The sequence below is a fragment of the Oryx dammah genome, unplaced genomic scaffold (genome assembly GCF_014754425.2).
Source record: "Oryx dammah isolate SB20612 unplaced genomic scaffold, SCBI_Odam_1.1 HiC_scaffold_20, whole genome shotgun sequence".
NCBI lineage: Eukaryota > Metazoa > Chordata > Mammalia > Artiodactyla > Bovidae > Oryx > Oryx dammah.
This window is the reverse complement of record NW_024070204.1, coordinates 69,051,710-69,069,624: the sequence shown is the minus strand read 5'-3', so window position 1 is coordinate 69,069,624 and position 17,915 is coordinate 69,051,710. Positions and strand designations below refer to the sequence as shown.

The window sequence follows — 17,915 nt, the reverse complement described above, 5'->3', positions numbered from 1 at the left end:
GGGGCCACTGAGAGCTGCCAACACCCAGGTGCATGGCGCAGTGCCTCGGGCTCACTCAGGCCTTTGGGTCATCAAGGAGAAAGGCAGGTGCTGGCAAGCCTGCCTGTCTCTCCAACACTTGTTCTGCTTTCTATCGTCTTCGCTTTACAATATACTATCTATGGTAAGATATGCTGGTTCACCAAACGTAATATATGTAATAGAGGTTTACCATGCCAAATATTTCCTTTTATTTTTTTTTCCAGTTTCAATGAATCTTTTTATTTATTTAATATATCACCAACTTCATCTCCCTCCATACCAGTAATTGGAATTTAATCTTGTTTCCATGCTGAGTGGTGAAACAATGACAAAGCGAATCAGAATAAGCTACTTCAGAAAGAGAACTAAGCTAACACAGCCCACTTTGTTTTAACAGGCATAATATAAATATATGTACTCAAGAATGCATAACGGTTTAGTCTCTAAGAAATTCAAATGGGATCTTGAAGAATGTAGGCAATTTCCAGGTACAGCAAAGATGAGCTGAGATGTTCTGCAACTGTTTGAGGGTTCCTGGTGCTACATCCCTTGGCTACTAGCTGATTCTTGACAAAGGGGAAGACATTAGCTAATGCCAAGCAGAGATGCAGACAGTGCTATGTTGACTTAGGGGCTATGCACAGGAACCAAAAGGCAGAAAAGTACTAAACACTGCTGAGAGCATCCACTCCAGGAAGGACTTTACCTTCCAGGAGCTCTAAACTGGCACCACCCCCAGTGCTCACATGACTGACTTTATCCTCCGTGTTCCATTTGGCACAGCAAGTAGCAGTGTCTCCACCACCTATGATGGTGATGCAGCCCCTGGAAGTGGCTTTCACCACCTCATCCATAAGGGCTTTGGTCCCTCGAGCAAAAGCTTCCCATTCAAATACACCCACAGGTCCATTCCACACGATCTGCTTAGCCTGAGCAACAGCCTCAGCATACTTCTTACTGCTCTCAGGACCACAGTCCAACCCCATCCAGCCAGCAGGTATGCCAGAGGCCACAGTGGCTTGGCCAGTCTTGGCATTCTCATCAAACTTATCAGCAGTGACAAAGTCAACAGGCAAAGTAATCTTCACGCCATTCTTGTCAGCTTTGGACATCAGCTCTTTGACAATCTTGGATCCCTCTTCATCAAACAGAGAAGTGCCAATCTCCATGTTGTTGAGCACCTTAAGGAAGGTAAAAGCCATTCCACCACCAATAATCATTTCATTGACTTTGTCCAGCATATTACTGATCAGCTGGATCTTGTCTGCAACTTTAGCTCCGCCCAGGATGGCCAGGAAGGGTCGCTCGGGGCTCTCCAAGGCCTTGGCAAAGTAGTTCAGCTCCTTCTTCATCAAAAAACCTCCAGCCTTCTTTGGCAGATTTACTCCTACCATGGAGCTGTGGGCTCGGTGAGCAGTGCCAAAAGTCTCGTTGACATAAACATCCCCTAGCTTAGAAAGTGAAGCTCGGAAGGCTTCTATTTTGGTTGGCTCAGCTTTAACCTTGTTCCCAGAAGCATCTTTTCCCTTCCCTTCTTCCTCCACATGAAAACGAAGGTTCTCCAGCAGGATGACAGACCCAGCAGCTGGGTCAGCACAAGCCTTCTCCACTTCTGGGCCCACACAGTCCTTCAAGAACAAAACATCCTTGCCCAGCAGAGATTTGAGTTCTACAGCAACTGGCTGCAAGGAGTACTTATCAGGCATGGGGACACCATCAGGCCGGCCCAGGTGGCTCATAAGAACAACTGACTTGGCTCCACTGTCCAAGCAGTATTTGATGCTTGGAACAGCAGCCTTGATCCTCTGGTTGTTTGTTATCTGGTTGTTCTTCATAGGAACATTGAAGTCTACTCTCATGATGACCCGCTTCCCCTTCACATCCAGCTTGTCCAGAGTCAGCTTGTTAGAAAGCGACATCTTGGCAATTCAGCTGCAGCGAGAGGCCAGGGGATGAGACAGCGGCAGAGAATGAGACCGACTCAGCGTCCGAACGCGTGGAAAAACCAAATATTTCCTTTTAAAGTTTGGGATTTTTTTCCCTCATTTTAAACAGCAAGAGGATTTAAATTAAAATATTAAATAAATAATGTTTGGGGTGATTGGCAGAAATTACAAAAATCATTCCAGTGGAGAGAAAATGGCTAACTTCTGGCACACACTGTCTTAGATAAGTGAGATGGCTTTTTCCAAGTGATGCCTGAAGCAGGTGCTCAGCTGGCACAGGGGCCTGTGCCAAGGCCTGCTGCTCAGGGCAGGGCTCCTGGGGCTGGGCAGCTGACGTCCATGAGGACAGGACGCTGGAACTGAGATGCCCCGAGATGCCCCGAGATGCCCCAGAGAGGACAAAGTTAAGGTCAGCCCTGGAAGCCTCGCTAAAACCTGTCCGGACGAACCGGAGGAGAACCAGAGTGGTACCCAGGTTTGGTCTCTGAGCAGCTCCCGGGGGCTGAGGTCAGCCTCATCCAGTGGAAAGAGCCCTGAATGGCAGTCCAGCACTCTGGCAGCAAAGCTCTGTGTCCCCGGGGAGCAAAAGGGCAGGCTCTAAGGTTAGACTGCCTGGCTTCAAATTCCTTCTCTTCACTTTGTGAGTTTGCTTCCCACCACAGTTTACTTGTGGCTCAGCTCCCTCATCTGTTAAATGGGAGCAATAATGGTTCCTACCGTCAGTCTTTTTGAAAACTGAGACAGTCACCTAAAGTACTTGACAGGATTTGGCAAGGATGAAGCTAAAATGCAATGCATGCTAGCTGGCTTATTATTTCTATTCTTTTTTCCCTTCAAACAGATTTTATTAAGCAGACAGCAGGTAGTACACTCCCGAGATGCGATAGCGGGCCCACCCTGAAGGAGTGGCTACTATTGCTATTCTTATTATTCATATTGTTTTAAAACAGGTCGTTTGGAACCATCCTGCTTTGCCTTGGAATCTGATGGCCCGCGTTTGTATTCAGCTCAGCCTTTGGGGTATAATCTTAGGCAAGACCATCACAAACCGTTTAGACCTATAGTCTCCTTGTTCATAAAATGAGGCTGGTCCCTGTTCTGCAGGGTTGCAGCTGGACTCAGTGAACTGGGGTCTGCGTATGAAGACGCATAGCACATCGCTGGATACACAGAAGGTAACTGACACTTGATACACTCTTCTCTCCTCCTCCCCCCGCCCCCCACACAGGAGCAGGCACACACACACACAGGCACACACTCCTGTTTTAATCTTGGCCTGAGGCTGACAAGCCCCAGATTAGTGCTCAGTGACAACTCTGGCTTTATCAGCCCCCTTAGGGGTATTTGCATATTGGTAGAGACATGAAAACGCTTCCCATTTCAAAAGAGTGAAACGGAAGGATTACCAGACCTCGTTCCAACACTCATTTCATTCACTGAGGTTGTAAATACATGGCTTTTAACAACTTTATTTCATTACAAAAAAATGACATGTGTTTCGAAAAGAGCAAACAATTCAGAGATGAATAAAAGTAAATTCAATAGACTCTTAAATCTTTTTTCCCCTCTTGTCTCCCTTCTATACCCCACTTGCAGTGTTGACAGCTGGTGTACTTCACTCCACATGGCTTGTTATTGTTTAGTCACTAAGTCAGGGCCAGCACAGGGGCATGCATGTGCCCACGCCTGGGCGGCTCTTTTGCGACCCCATGGACTGTAGCCCGCCAGGCTTCTCTGTCCGTGGGATTTCCCAGGCAAGAATACTGGAGTGGGTTGCCGTTTCCTTCTCTAGAGGATTTTCCCAACCCAGGGATCAAACCTGTGTCTCCTGCATTGGCAGGTGAATCCTATACCACTAGAGTCACCAGGGACGTGCCACATCTCTCGTTCAGTTCAGTTCAGTCGCTCAGTCGTGTCCAGCTCTTTGTGACCCCATGAATCCCAGCACGCCAGGCCTCCCTGTCCATCACCAACTCCTGGAGTTCACTCAGACTCACGTCCATCAAGTCCGTGATGCCATCCAGCCATCTCATCCTCAGTCGTCCCCTTCTCCTCCTGCCCCCAATCCCTCCCAGCATCAGAGGCTTTTCCAATGAGTCAACTCTTCGCATGAGGTGGCCAAAGTATTGGAGCTTCAGCTTTAGCATCATTCCCTCCAAAGAAATCCCAGGGTTGATCTCCTTCAGATTGGACTGGTTGGATCTCCTTGCAGTCCAAGGGACTCTCAAGAGTCTTCTCCAACACCACAGTTCAAAAGCATCAATTCTTCGGTGCTCAGCCTTCTTCACAGTCCAACTCTCACATCCATACATGACTACAGGAAAAACCATAGCCTTGACTAGACGGACCTTTCCCAGCAAAGTAATGTCTCTGCTTTTGAATATGCTATCTAGGTTGGTCATAACTTTTCTTCCAAGGAGTAAGCGTCTTTTAATTTCATGGCTGCAATCACCATCTGCAGTGATTTTGGAGCCCAAAAAAATAAAGTCTGACACTGTTTCCACTGTTTCTCCATCTATTTCCCATGGAGTGATGGGACCGGATGCCATGATCTTTGTTTTCTGAATGTTGAGCTTTAAGCCAACTTTTTCACTCTCCTCTTTCACTTTCATCAAGAGGCTTTTTAGTTCCTCATCACTTTCTGCCATAAGGGTGGTGTCATAGTGAGAAAAAAAAAAAAGATGTTTAAAAAAAAATCATACTTATTTCCCTGTCTAACTTTTTCACTGAATGCATCATTGCCATCTTTCCAGATGAATAAAAGAAAAAAAAATTACTATCATGGACACTTAATTCAACACTGCAGATGTACCATGGTTTATTTGGCCTTTCCCCTATTGATGTATGTTAGCTTTGTAGGAGTTTTCTAGTTTCCTCTCAACAGTTCAACCAATGTAGCAATAATCATCCATGACCATGTAAACTGAAGGTTTTCATTTCCACTGGTTAGAGAACCAAAAGTACAATTTCTAGTCAAAGTGAAAGTACTATCTGCACCCTTATTTGGTGCTGGTGCTGGTGCTAAGTTGCTCAGTCATGTCTGACTCTTTGTGACCCACCAGGCTCCTCTGTCCATGGGGTTCTCCAGGCAAGAACACTGGAGTGGGCTGCCACCCCCTCCTTCAGGCCATCTTGCTGACCTGGGGACTGAACCCACATCTCTCACATCTCCTGCATTGATAGGTGGGTTCTATACCACTAGCACCACCTGGGAAACTGAACAGTCAGAATTTGTCGACTACAAAGCAACAATCTTCTAGAAAGCCTGGAGGTTTGGCTGGGGCGGGGACTGGGGATAGGGTTGGCAGGGTCCACATCTACTAAATACCAAAGACTGCTATGAATTATCTCAAGTCCTCCCCTTTATCCTAGATTGGGGAATTAAGACTAAGAAATACCCATCACACAGATGTAGAAACTGAGGCTTAGAGAGAATAAAGCACTTGCTCAAATTGGGAGATTCTGAGATCTCAGCTCAACTCCAAAGAGCCAAAAAGCTGTTACCCCCTCACAGCTGCCACTGTAGTTTGATCCATAAGCAGAAGATATCTGGTGCAGGAAGACCTGAAAGATTGCACAGGTGAGAGGTGTCTGCTGCTGGGGCAGTGCGGCAGGCTCTGAGGGCCATCTTTCTGAGCAAGCAATGTTACTAATTCTCTCTGTCTTTCCTTTCCCTGTTTCCAGTTCTTCAACCCACTGGCTAAGCGTCACCTTTGATGAAAGGCTGAAGAGATCCAGCAATCTGGAACACTTTAAGATGCTGGTGTGGCTTCTCTTCCTTTTCTTATTTATGCAGGCTGGGGGAAAGCTGATGCTTTGTGGATGACCTGTGGGCCCCACCACGTTGAGCTGGCAGGAAGGACCCTCAGGTGCAGGGGGACTGGACTGTCCGAGCGCAGTGGAAACCTTGGCATTTCGCAATCTGGGAAAGCCCAAGGAACGAAAAGACTTCAGCAGGTCTGGGCCGTGGGGCCTGGAAAGAAACGTCTGGCTTCTAGTCATTCAAATAGCTAATTTGAATTTTGACGACACTGAGACAGATAGATAAGAGAAAATAGCATGAAGAGACACCAACAACAGAGATCGTCTGATCAACCAGAGCTAGTCAAACGTTTATGCGGTCATCACAGGGATCATTCAAATGGACTATTTGAATCTTATTTGACTATGAGATGGAGTCAGTGTGGTCAGAGGCTCACCCCACAGCGACAGAGACAGCTTGCAGTAGTTGTCCTCAGTAATGATTGATGGGTATACTGTACACTCGGGTTCCCAGAGCCTCCTTCTCATGGAATCCTTGCAAATTTCCAGTGAGGCCACAGGCAGGAGAACCATTTTTCATACAAAGAAATGAGACTGGAAAATCCAAGGGCAATGGGAAGCAGAGCTGGACTGGCCTGCTTCCAGGAAGCTGGAGGAGTCTGAAGATGGATTGCCAGACTTAGACCCTTCTTCCACTCCCAACCCCCTTCCTGCCAAAATGCACAGGGTTCCAGTCCAGAGCCATACGGCCTCTGGTCTGATCAGGGGGATGAGCCATCTCTGGCAGAGGCCAGGGTGGAGAAGAGAATGAAAGGCTTAGCTCTCCAATATCTTCAAAAGTTTTTCAAAAAATCTTAAGTGTCTCAGTGTTTGATATATGCCAGGGCCCATGGTACAGGCTCCAAGGCAAGAATCTTTCTTGAAAGCTACGGACATCCTGGCTCCTTTCCTTGATCCTGGGCTGGACACAGACTTGCTGCTTCTCCAACACGTGACCGGTTACCTGGAGAGTAAAAGGGCTCCTGCTTTAGAAGCAGGCAGCCCTGAGTTCTGATCCTGCCTCAGGCACTGACTGCTGTGTGCCCTGGGCATGGCACTTCACCTCTCTGAACCTCCGTCTGGGTCATCCTGTATAAAGAACAAAGGAAATACTCTGAAGGGGGAAATACTTAGAAAGATATCCCAGAGCATTTAGGGCCTGGCAAGGGGTGAGCCATAAATAGCTGTACTCATCCTCTCTGTGGTCCTTCCATGAGGTTTTCCCATTGCCAGCACCAAGCAGGGGCTGTCAGATGTGAGCCCACACACAGACCCTCTGGACAACAGCCAAAAGAGCAGGCCCTCAGAACCTGGCCCTTAGGGGACCCTAGAACTACTCAGTGGTGGCAAGTGGTTTAGGCAGAGGCCAGAGGGGCCCAAGTACAGTCCTGAGAAACGCCCTGGGCTCAGTGTGGTCCCTGGTGGCTTGGGAAAGGCCCGTCCTGATGGACTCCAGCTTGACGCATCCCAAACACCCCTGCTCTCTGGCTCTCCCCTTCCCCAGACTGTACTTGCCTCCCTCACTCCTGGGGGCTGAGCACACCACATTTAACCCCCTGACTAGTTAGGAGGGGAGACTGTAGGAGGCCAAGCATGCTAAGTCAGCCCCCTTCTGCGTCCCCCTCTCTCAAAGCCTGCCTCCAGCTCCCAGCACAGCAGTGTGGGCCTCGGCATGTCAGCCCCCTCCTCAGGCTCCCCTGAGTAGCCTCTGGTGTGCGTGTTCGCTAGCTTTGCAAGTAGTCTAGTTTTGCATCCCATCAGAGGTTTCCGCGGCTCCTGCTGCCCCCTTGAGGCCAGTTCCTGCAGGTTTGCTGAGCCAGGACCACAATTTGAAGAGGTTGGGCAAAGTCAGCTAGGGACTTAGAGCCCCACAAAGAGCGAGGGAGGTCCAAAGAGTGGCATCACTCATCAACTGGATACCCAGAGCCCAGCCAGATGGCAACAGAGTATAAGAGAAATGACCTCAGTCTTGAGGTGGCTCTGTACTCACCTTGACCTCCCTATCTGTAAAATGGGAATAATGACGGTACCCCCGCATGGCCTTTGAGAGAACAAGGTAATCACTTGGCCAGAAGGAGATGATAATGATGATGAATATGGCTAAATTTTATATCCTGCTCCCCATCAGTTTCCATGTAGCCTCCACCATTACCTCTGCATTTGCCTCCTCAGTCTTCTCTTTCATGCTTCCTTGGTTCTCTGTTGCCTTGACCTGATCCACATGTCAACTTCTCCAGGTCGACTGTCCCGGCACAGCGTGCATCGAGGTCTTTGCAAGGAGGAGGCATGCCTCTCCCCAGATTGTGAAGTGGGGGGTGCAGGAGGGATGGTTGCTCACCCACAGAGGGCTGCTCCAGACCTTGACCAGTACAAGAGACAACCAGGGGTAGAGCTATGACCCAGTCTTACCCAGACTCTGGGTGAGTCAGAAATAGAATATTTCAGGTTCATGGCCAAGGGAGATTCTTAGAGCTGCACTTGCCAAATAGTAAGAATGGCAGCTCTCAATTGTTAAGTACCTACTCTTTTTCAAGCATTCTTCTTTCACTGAATCATCTGAAGTAACACCGAGGTAGGTTTTACTGGTCCCATTTTACAGGTGGGAACACCAAGGCTTGAAGAAATGATAAGCGTTGCTCAAGTTCACACAGCTGTGAAATGGAAAAATCTTTTTGGCACCACTGTCTGCCTGGCTCACAAACTTCTGCATCCTTGCCCTCTTGGGTCATGTGGCCCAACCTGCCCAAGTGTGAGAGTCCTGTGTCCTGCAGGGAGAACGCTCACGTGCTCAAGGCTGGGGAGTCCGGGTGCCTCGGTTCAGGCTGCCCTGTGTGGCCAGGGTCTTCTCGGATCTTATAGCACCCCTACAGCTCCTCAGCTGCCCCAGATCCCAGAAGGGCTTCCCGGGTGGAGGAGGCCCAGTGTGTTGGGGCCCTCAGAGGCAGTCAGGGTCCTGGATTCAGCATGCCTGGGCTCTTTTGGCCTCAGTAAGGTGTGCAGACTAACGGAGGGTGCTTACCAGCACAACCCAGGGGCTCAGATTTCCTGTCTCCACCACTTCCTAGCAGCAAGGCCTCACTGAACACCGATGCCTGCATGTGGGAACTGGGGATCATAAGGGTACTGACCTCAAAGGTTGGCAGGAGGATCTGGTGAGCTAAGACCGTCAGGTGTGTCTCCAGCATAGCCCGACAGGAGGTGGGCACCCCTCAGGGGCAGCTGTCATCAGTAGTGTCAATTCACTGATCGTCTCATATCAATCTGAAGTTTTTGTCTTTGCATAAGATAAAATGGAAAAAAGTAACGTGATGGATTAATAAAGATAACCTTATAGCTAGCCAAGGTTCTTCAAAACAAAGCCTTTATGGGGCCAAATAGTAAAAGAGTCTTTGCTTGTGAAAAGGGAATTTCTGGGGACTTCCCTGGTGGTCCAGTGGTTGAGACTCTGCACATCCGATGTGGGGGGGCGGGGGAAGGATCCGATCCCTGGTTAGGAAGCTAAGACTCCACATGTCATGCAGTGCAGCTGAGAAACGGGAATCACAACTCTGGAGTACCTGAGTCTGTCTTTTTAGGGAACACTTCTAATTATTTATTTTTAATTGGAGGATTATTTCTTTACACTGTTGAGTTGGTTTCTGCTGTACAAAGGGTGCCTCAGCTGTCAGTATACATACATCTCCTCCTTTTGCACCTCCCCCGACCTAGGACTTGAATCTTAATGCAGAAGTGAGGATCTTTCAGAAACGGCTGTTCTGAAATTTGCCCTTGAGTCTGCCAGAGGTCACAGGAGAGGGACAGGGCATTGTCCTATTTTAAAAGCATCTCTGCTGACTGGTTCCCAGAATTCTGCTCTTTACTTTGAACTCCGCAGACTGGGGACAGGTGACTTGGAAACAACTTTGTTCCTAATTCTCCGTTTCCTTGTTTCTGCAACACTGTCACCGTGGGCAGGCTGCATCCATGAAAGCTCTAATCTGGAAATAGGGAGGGCTGAGTAAAAGTTTCCACTCATAGCCAGCCAGCCGTGCCACCCTGGGCAAGTCAGATCACCTCTGTGGGACCCCCTCCTCTTCATCAGTAAAATGAGGTCGTTGAACTAGGTGGTAAGTTACTGGCATCTTGAAATTCTCAACTTTCTTTTCAGTAAATATTAAGCCATTACCTTCTCTTCCTAGTCACAAAGAATTCAAACATATCTGGATTATCTTTGCCCAATGCAGGGCCCATCACAGAGGAAAGGACCTAGCATTCTAGACCCAAGATGGCAATTAATCGAAGGAATACTGCGGGCTGCACGCCACTGACCCCACCTCTCCACCTTACAACGTGGCCTCACGCCTCCATCATAGGGCTGCTGGCAGTGGCCGCGCATACACACCTTCCAACACATAGTAGGCCCTCAGGAGCCTTCTGCTGGATGACAGGGCCCATGTAGAGCTGGTTGGAATGGAAATACTGGCTCACAAAATGGAATTCTGCTCCTGCTGCCCCGGCAAGTTGGGGGCACGTTTGTCCCCATCAAACATCCACCAAAACATGCTTCATAGCACCAGCCAGCAGAAGTGGAGGAAGAAGAACTGTGATGGGCTTGGAAACTGGTAAAGATTTCAGCCTATTGATTGATGTAAAAACACTGGGTTGTAGCCAAAAGTAGAGTTGAATCTTTTACCCAGGAAGAGGATTTTCGAAGCCAGTTGTCCTCTTAAAAAAAAAAACAAAACACATTTTTTTTCAATGCTGGACTTTGAGGTAGGCCCTTAATCTAGTATTTTAGCACCTTCAAATCCAAGAAGGTTCAAGATAGAAGGCACCTTGGAGATCTCAAGCTCAACCCCTCATCTGATTAGTAAAGAACCTGAAGATCCAGGGGGAGAGAGGGAGTCCTAGCTAAAGCAGGCAGTTGTTAATCTGAGATGGGGTGAAACTAAATGAGCGGACTAACTGCCTCTGTACAGTGCCGTATTTCCTGCTTTGAACAGCGCATTCATGCCCAAGTGCCCACTTGATGACCTTGTGAGGGGGATATCAGTATCTCTGTTTTTCTGTTTTGGGGGGGGGTTTCTTTGTTTTTCATTTGGTTGGGTTTTCATGCTGCACTTTGCAGTGAGTGAGATTTAAGTTTCCTGACCAGAGATTGCAGATGACACCACCCTTATGGCAGAAAGTGAAGAGGAACTAAAAAGCCTCTTGATGAAAGTGAAAGAGGAGAGTGAAAAAGTTGGCTTAAAGCTCAACATTCAGAAAACAAAGATCATGGCATCTGGTCCCATCACTTCATGAGAAATAGATGGGGAAACAGTGGAAACAGTGTCAGACTTTATTTTGGGGGGCTCCAAAATCACTGCAGATAGTGACTGCAGCCATGAAATTAAAAGACGCTTACTCCTTGGAAGAAAAGTTATGACCAACCTAGATAGCATATTCAAAAGCAGAGACATTACTTTGCCGACTAAGGTCCGTCTAGTCAAGGCTATGGTTTTTCCTGTGGTCATGTACGGATGTGAGAGTTGGACTGTGAAGAAGGCTGAGTGCTGAAGAATTGATGGGTTTGAACTGTGGTGTTGGAGAAGACTCTTGAGAGTCCCTTGGACTGCAAGGAGATCCAACCAGTCCAATCTGAAGGAGATCAGCCCTGGGATTTCTTTGGAAGAAATGATGCTAAAGCTGAAACTCCAATACTTTGGCTACCTCATGTGAAGAGTTGACTCACTGGAAAAGACTTTGATGCTGGGAGGGATTGGGGGCAGGAGGAGAAGGGGACGACAGAGGATGAGATGGCTGGATGGCGTCAAGGACTCAATGGACGTGAGTCCAAGTGAACTCCGGGAGTTGGTGATGGACAGGGAGGCCTGGTGTGCTGCGATTCATGGGGTCGCAGAGTCGGACACGACTGAGTGACTGAACTGAACTGAACTGAACTGACCAGAGATTGAACCCAGACCCCCTTCACTGGGAGCACACGTCTTAACCACTGGACCAGCCAGGGAAGTCCCAGTGACTCTGTCTGACAAATGAGGAAATTAAAGTTCATGGTTTTGGAAGGATCTACCCATGGTCACCCCGCCACGTCTCCTAATGCCCGTGGCTGAACCAGAACATCTTGCCATGGCTGTGGGAGGTGTTAGACCGGTTCCGAAGGGAGGCAGACGTGCTGGGCTCCTTGGGGCTCTCTCTGTCAGCCACCCCAGGGGTTGGGGGTTGGGGGGGGCTGTGAGTATCAGGGCAGCTGGTGAGTGTGGGTACAGAGTGCTCACTCCCATGCCCTGGATCAGGGAAGATAGACTGGGCCACTCTTGAGGGCTGTCCGTGTGCCCAGGCTCCTACGAAGCATCAGAGGCGTCAGAGAATGCCATCTCTGGCTTATCTGAAGAGATGGAGGTAATTCCCATGAACCGATTGGAAAGAGTATCATTCATAAATAAAAAAAGAGCAAATTACTGACACACACAACAGGGAAGACGCTCAGAGGAGAGTCACAGTATGTTGAGTAGATGAAGGCAGGTTCAAAAGAATTCTGTATGATTCCATTTATATGAAATTCTAGAAAAGACTAATTCTTAGAGAACTGGGGCAGAGTGGGTGAATGGGATAGGAAGAATGAGGTGGGATGAGATACAATTAGGTTTACATAGCTCTCTTAAAAGACAGTTGACCAGAGGGGCAGAGAGAAACGACCAATATTAAGCCTCTCCCAAGGAGCTAACTGGGCTTCCCTGGCAGCTCAGCTGGTAAGGAATCTGCCTGCAATGCAGGAGACCCCGTTTTGATTCCTGGGTCAGGAAGCTCTCCTGGAGAAAGGATAGGCTAACCACTCCAGTATTCTTGGGCTTTCCTGGTGGCTCAGATGGTAAAGAATCCACCTGCAATGCGGGTGACCTGAATTTAATCCTTGGGTTGGAAAGGTCCCCTGGAGGAGGGCCCAGCAACCCACTCCAGTCTTCTTGCCTGGAGAATCCCCATGGACAGAGGAGCCTGGTGGGCTGCAGTCTGTGGGGTGGCAAGAGTCAGGCACGACCGAGCGCCTAAGCACAGCACAGCACAGCACAGCAAGGAGCTAGCCAGTTTGGGAATGAAGCAAAGTCCATAGACAGAATTTCCCTGCACTTTGATTTTCCTCGTGCCTCTTGCTCAACCTCCAGTGCTTTCCTCTTGGCTCCCCCAGACTTCTGACCTTGGCTTGAGGGCAGCCTGCCTACACCTCTTGGCTTTCATTGCAGAGATCCTTGAGACACTTCCAGATCCCACTACCCACCCTCCCCCGCCCCCCCACCATGCGTCCTTACCCTCTTCCCTCCAGCCAGAGCAAACCAGCATCCTCTGTCACCCTCGGAGGAACCCTGTACCAAGAGACACGAGCTGCACAATGGTGGCTGAAGCTGCAAGATACAGCACGAAGAGGGGAGTCTACCTTCCTCTGATGTTCTTTCAAACAGATTCATTTCTCCTTTGATGTTCTCATGAAAATTCAGATTTTTCTTCCTGACAAGACCATACGGTGACGTATTCAGACTGAGCTTAGAAGGGAAATGCAGAGGCTAGTTGGAGTAAGACCATTGGCTTTGAGATGAGATAAATGTGATTTCAAATGCCACATTCATGAGAGCCTGATTTTCAAATAGCAGGCCTGGCACACCAGAGCCGAAGAGATGATGAGTCGTGCTGAGGGTGGGATGTTTGCAAAGTACCTTGCTCAGCCCTTCTTGTGTAGGCTTCATTTAATCTTCACAACAACCCCATGAGGTAGGTTATGTCTGTAGGAGAGGAAAGTCAGGTTCAGACCCAACGTGACTGAGAGATGAAGGTGAGTTCCTTCCCAAAGGAGGAGGTGGCGTTAAAGCTGGAGCTCGCAGCCCCTCTGCCACTCTGTTGTGTTATTATGATTATTACTCCTGATAGCCTGGCTGCTAGGAAATTATTTTGCATCTTGTATCAGGAAGAGTCTTATCTCCTCAACTGGACTGCTATCTATTTGATTAAAGGATTTATATCTCCTTCACCTCTGTATCATCAACCCCTCCCCTATGTACACTGGAGGATCTCATGAAATAACTGAGACACTTGGATAGGCTTTGGAGAGAATTTTCTGACAGCCTATCTTTTCCTCTCCATTCATTAAAAAAAAAAAAACAACAAGGTCACCTTAAATATGAATGTTCCATTATAAAAGTAAACATATCAAATGCAGACAATTTAGAAAACTATAAAAATAGGGAGAAAAAATAAATTTTGATCTAACCACCCAAAGATATGTTTAGACAAATGATGTTTTATCTTATTTCCTTCCAGTCTCCCTGTGCAGAGATTTTTACTATCGCTCTTTATCAAAGATACTATTCTTTATAAATGTTTTTTATGATAAAAATGTATATTTGCACATTGCAAGAGGGAAAAAAACATGAAAAATGATACAAATTACTCAAAAGATCACAACCAAGAGACAGTTAATATTAACTTTCTGACATATTCTGACTTCTTTCTCTGCATTTCCTTCTGAGGACTCCAAATTGCAGGATGGGGGGTGGGCAGCCTTGGCTGAGGTTCAGATTAGCTGAAGAACCTGTCTATGACCCATGAAACCAGACTAAAGAAGATAGAGGTATTTGTTCCATTGTTTTAATTTAACATTGAATATGGAAAGTACCAGATTTCTTATTTATTCTTAATAATTATATGACATTCTATTGTATGGCTGAACCCCAAATCATTTAACCAGTTCTGAGTGACTGGCTGTGTTGGGGGTTTACAGGCATATTTGTAAGCGGCAGTGAGGTGGGCATCTCCACTGTTACCTCTGCTAGCAGGCTCTCTGGTCACTGATGAGGAGGTAACAGGGGCAGCCATGTGGACTCCTGGACTTCAAAGGCTGAGTTTCACCCACGTTCCACTCTTGTTCTTTTTGGTATAAGCCTGAGCTGCCCATGGATCCGAGAGAGCCAGTGAATTTGATTCATCCGGAGGAGTAGGTTTCTGATAAGGAAACTTTGTGGGTTCCCCTAGAAACCTCCTGCAATTTTTCTAGACTGGCAGCTTCTAATTGGCTTTGCAAATGGGTGCACAGGGGTGGAGAGGGCACAGAAATAGAAAAGGAACTTTAAAAAGTGAATATGTGCATGCGAAAAACAGTCCAACACTTCAGAGGAAGCAAAGGAAAAAGACAAAAAACTAGTCTCTCTCTCACACCCAGATCCCCATTCCTGCTCCAGAGGCAGCTGTTGTCCACGGCTGCATATGTGTCCTCCAGGAGCAGTCTCTACTTACGTGATCGTTTCTCTGTCTTTCCACCCATCTGTTCACTTGTCCGGGCTTCCCTGTGGCTCACGGGTAAAGAATCCTCCTGCGATGCAGGAGACAAAGGTTCGATCCCTGGGCCAGAAAGATCTCCTGGAGGAGGGCCTGGCAACCCACTCCAGTATTCTTCCCTGGAGAATCCCATGGACAGAGGAGCCTGGTGGGCTGCAGTCCATGGGGTCACAGAGAGCAGGGCACAATTGGAGCGACTGAGCGCGCATCCATTTGTCCAGCTTTCTCTTTTCCTTCTGTATCTGTATAGCTAACTACTTATCCATTCATCCATATAAAAAATCAGGGATCTTTAAATGAATGTTTATCACAAATAGAGCAGTTTAGAATGGACTTTAAGGCGAAGAATCCTGGGGCCCCAACTCAGCCACCCATCTGCTTTGTAACAGTAGCCAAGATGCCTTACTTTTCTCTGCTTCTGTTTCCTCATGTATGAGATGAGTTCCCTAATGCCTCCCAAGGGGGCTGTGAATGTGCCTTGGGACATGGAGATGGCCAGGTCAGTGGGATGGCGAGTGAAAGTTTTGCTCTCCCAAGACCCGCAGGCAGAAAGGACAGCAGAGAGGTCTTCCACCCAAATGAGGGCGCAGGAGAGGAGAATGCGGAAGCAGGGTGTTGGGAGTCCACCCTTGGACACTGGCTGGTCACACTGACGTCCTCGCCCGGTGTAAGGGGACAGCGTGATCCTTCATAAACATTACCTCACCTGCTCTGCAGGAGATAAGGTGTTTGCTAAACTTTGTGGGATGAGCGGGCCATTCCGCATGACCACCGCCAGGCCAGCTGCCTGTTCAGACCAGCTGCGGGGGCCTCCAGCTCAACTCACCCCAAATACAAGAACCAGCGAATGGCGCTGGGTCTATTTAGTGTAAATAGAGGCAACTGCTCTTGAGATAAAGGACACAGAGGTCACAGCTGGGAGAGGGGCAGTGGCCAGCTCGTGAGCCAGTGTCTGTGGAAACATTTGCAGTATAGGGTTCAAGCCTCTGATGTGGTACTAGCTCCCTCTGGGGTGACCTCTGAGATAGGGGTATGCATCAGGGCCTCTGTGGTGCAACCACGTGGAGGGTGCCCCCTGGAGTTGTGCAGCAGGGCAGCCCTTGGTCCTTGAAAACTTGGAAAGTCTAGTCACCTGAGAAGTCCGCCACTGTCCCCGCTGGCCCTGGGCCCATCCACAACTGGCTTTCGCATTCCGTGCTGCTTCCTAAATCCAACTCTTAATTATGATTACACAGCTTTAGTATGTAGAGTTGATGTTAAGTAATGGCCGTGATTAAGAATGAATTTCAATTAAGTTTCATTCAGAGCCTGCCTCCAATTGCTAAAGATTTGCAGCCGGAGAAGGGGAAAACCTACCTGTGCACAAAAGTTTGACCTTCCTGCTGCTGATCCGTCTTGGCCAGATGGGTCTGCTTAATCTTCTGGCCTCAAGAGCACATCTCCTCACCACACTATGCGTGTGTGCTAAGTCGCTTCAGTCGTGTCTGACTCTGTGAGACCCTATGGACTGTAGCCCACCAGGCTCCTCTGTCCACTGGATTCTCCAGTAAGAATACTGGAGTGGGTTGCCATGCCCTCCTCCAGGGGATCTTCCTGACCCAGGGATTGAATCTAAGTCTCTTACATCGGCAGGCGGGATCTTTACCACTAGTGCCTCCTGGGAAGTGCTTCCTCACCACACTACATGCGATATAAACTACATTTCCACCTTCCCTCCCACCCAGCCACATACTCAGAACCCGGGCAATAAGGAAACAGAACAAAACTACCCTGGAAGTAGGGAAACTGCACTTCTGAAGGTTCAGCCCAAGGGTCAGCACCCGCCTCCTAGGTGAATGCCACCTGCATTGCCCATTTTACCTTAGGAAACAAAGCCCACTTGCCATTTGCCAACTGTACGATACCCACTCTACAGACAGGAAAAACAAGGTTCTCAAAGGCTAAGACTCACGGCTAGTGGGAGTAAAGGGAAGACTGGAAATCAGATCTGATCTCAATGTTGTGCCACCTCCAGTTAGAACACATCCTTTCAGTAAAGGGCAAACGTCTATGCATCTAGGAGAAACCAACCTCCTTAAATTTCCTATCGGGCCTTGTAAACCACCGTATCGCATACTTAGGGTTCATGTGCTATGTAGGCGAGTTTTTATGCAGGCGAGTTCTGCCACATCCACGAACACAATCATGTTCCTAACAGTGGAAAACAAACTCATCTGTTTTAAAACAAAACTTTCTATCCTACTTTAGAGACTGCCATCAAGCAAAAGTTATCACAAAAATATAATAATAAGAAATGAAACAAAGTTATTAAACTCAGACCAGAAACTGTTACCTTCTAAAAGTCTAAGACTCAGACTTGGTCTCCATCTAAAAGAGAGCTGAGAGAAATGTTCATGACAAACATGAAACGGGGACTTTGTCCTTGAGGTCATCGGAAGGCTTGAGAGAGAGCTGGAAAGAAAGTCGTTATGTTGCACTGTGAGCCAGTATTATTTAAAATCCTATGCCAGAGCCGCCTAAAATAGACTCATGAGCCCAGCATGAGAGAGAGAGTGTGTCCAGCGCTTTCCAAGACACTGATCTAGACCTTTAGCACATGGTTCCAGACTTTGTCTCCAAGTAATGCTGCCCTTCAGCTGCTCCATGGGTGACAAAATCCTGTCCAGAATTCAGCTCTCCTGTCCCCGAGCCCTGACCCAAGGATGAGGTGCGGACATTCCTTTGATGTTTCAAGTACAAACACAATGAAATCAAAATGCTTTCCAGGCCAGCTGGTGGGGTGAGTTCAGCTGCTGATGAGCCTGACCACTCTGTTGAATGTCATCACCAGCCCAGCACCTTTCA

General features: G+C 48.1%; 1 protein-coding gene across 1 annotated transcript; it reads right to left on the bottom strand.

Annotated features, from left to right (window-relative positions):
• Positions 1–232: 232 nt before the first annotated feature.
• On the bottom strand, positions 233–2,022 carry LOC120879694 (phosphoglycerate kinase 1-like). Its single transcript, XM_040262780.1, has one exon. It carries the CDS (start codon positions 1,938–1,940, stop codon positions 687–689), a length of 1,254 nt encoding a protein of 417 aa, XP_040118714.1. The 5' UTR covers positions 1,941–2,022; the 3' UTR covers positions 233–686.
• Positions 2,023–17,915: the final 15,893 nt, after the last annotated feature.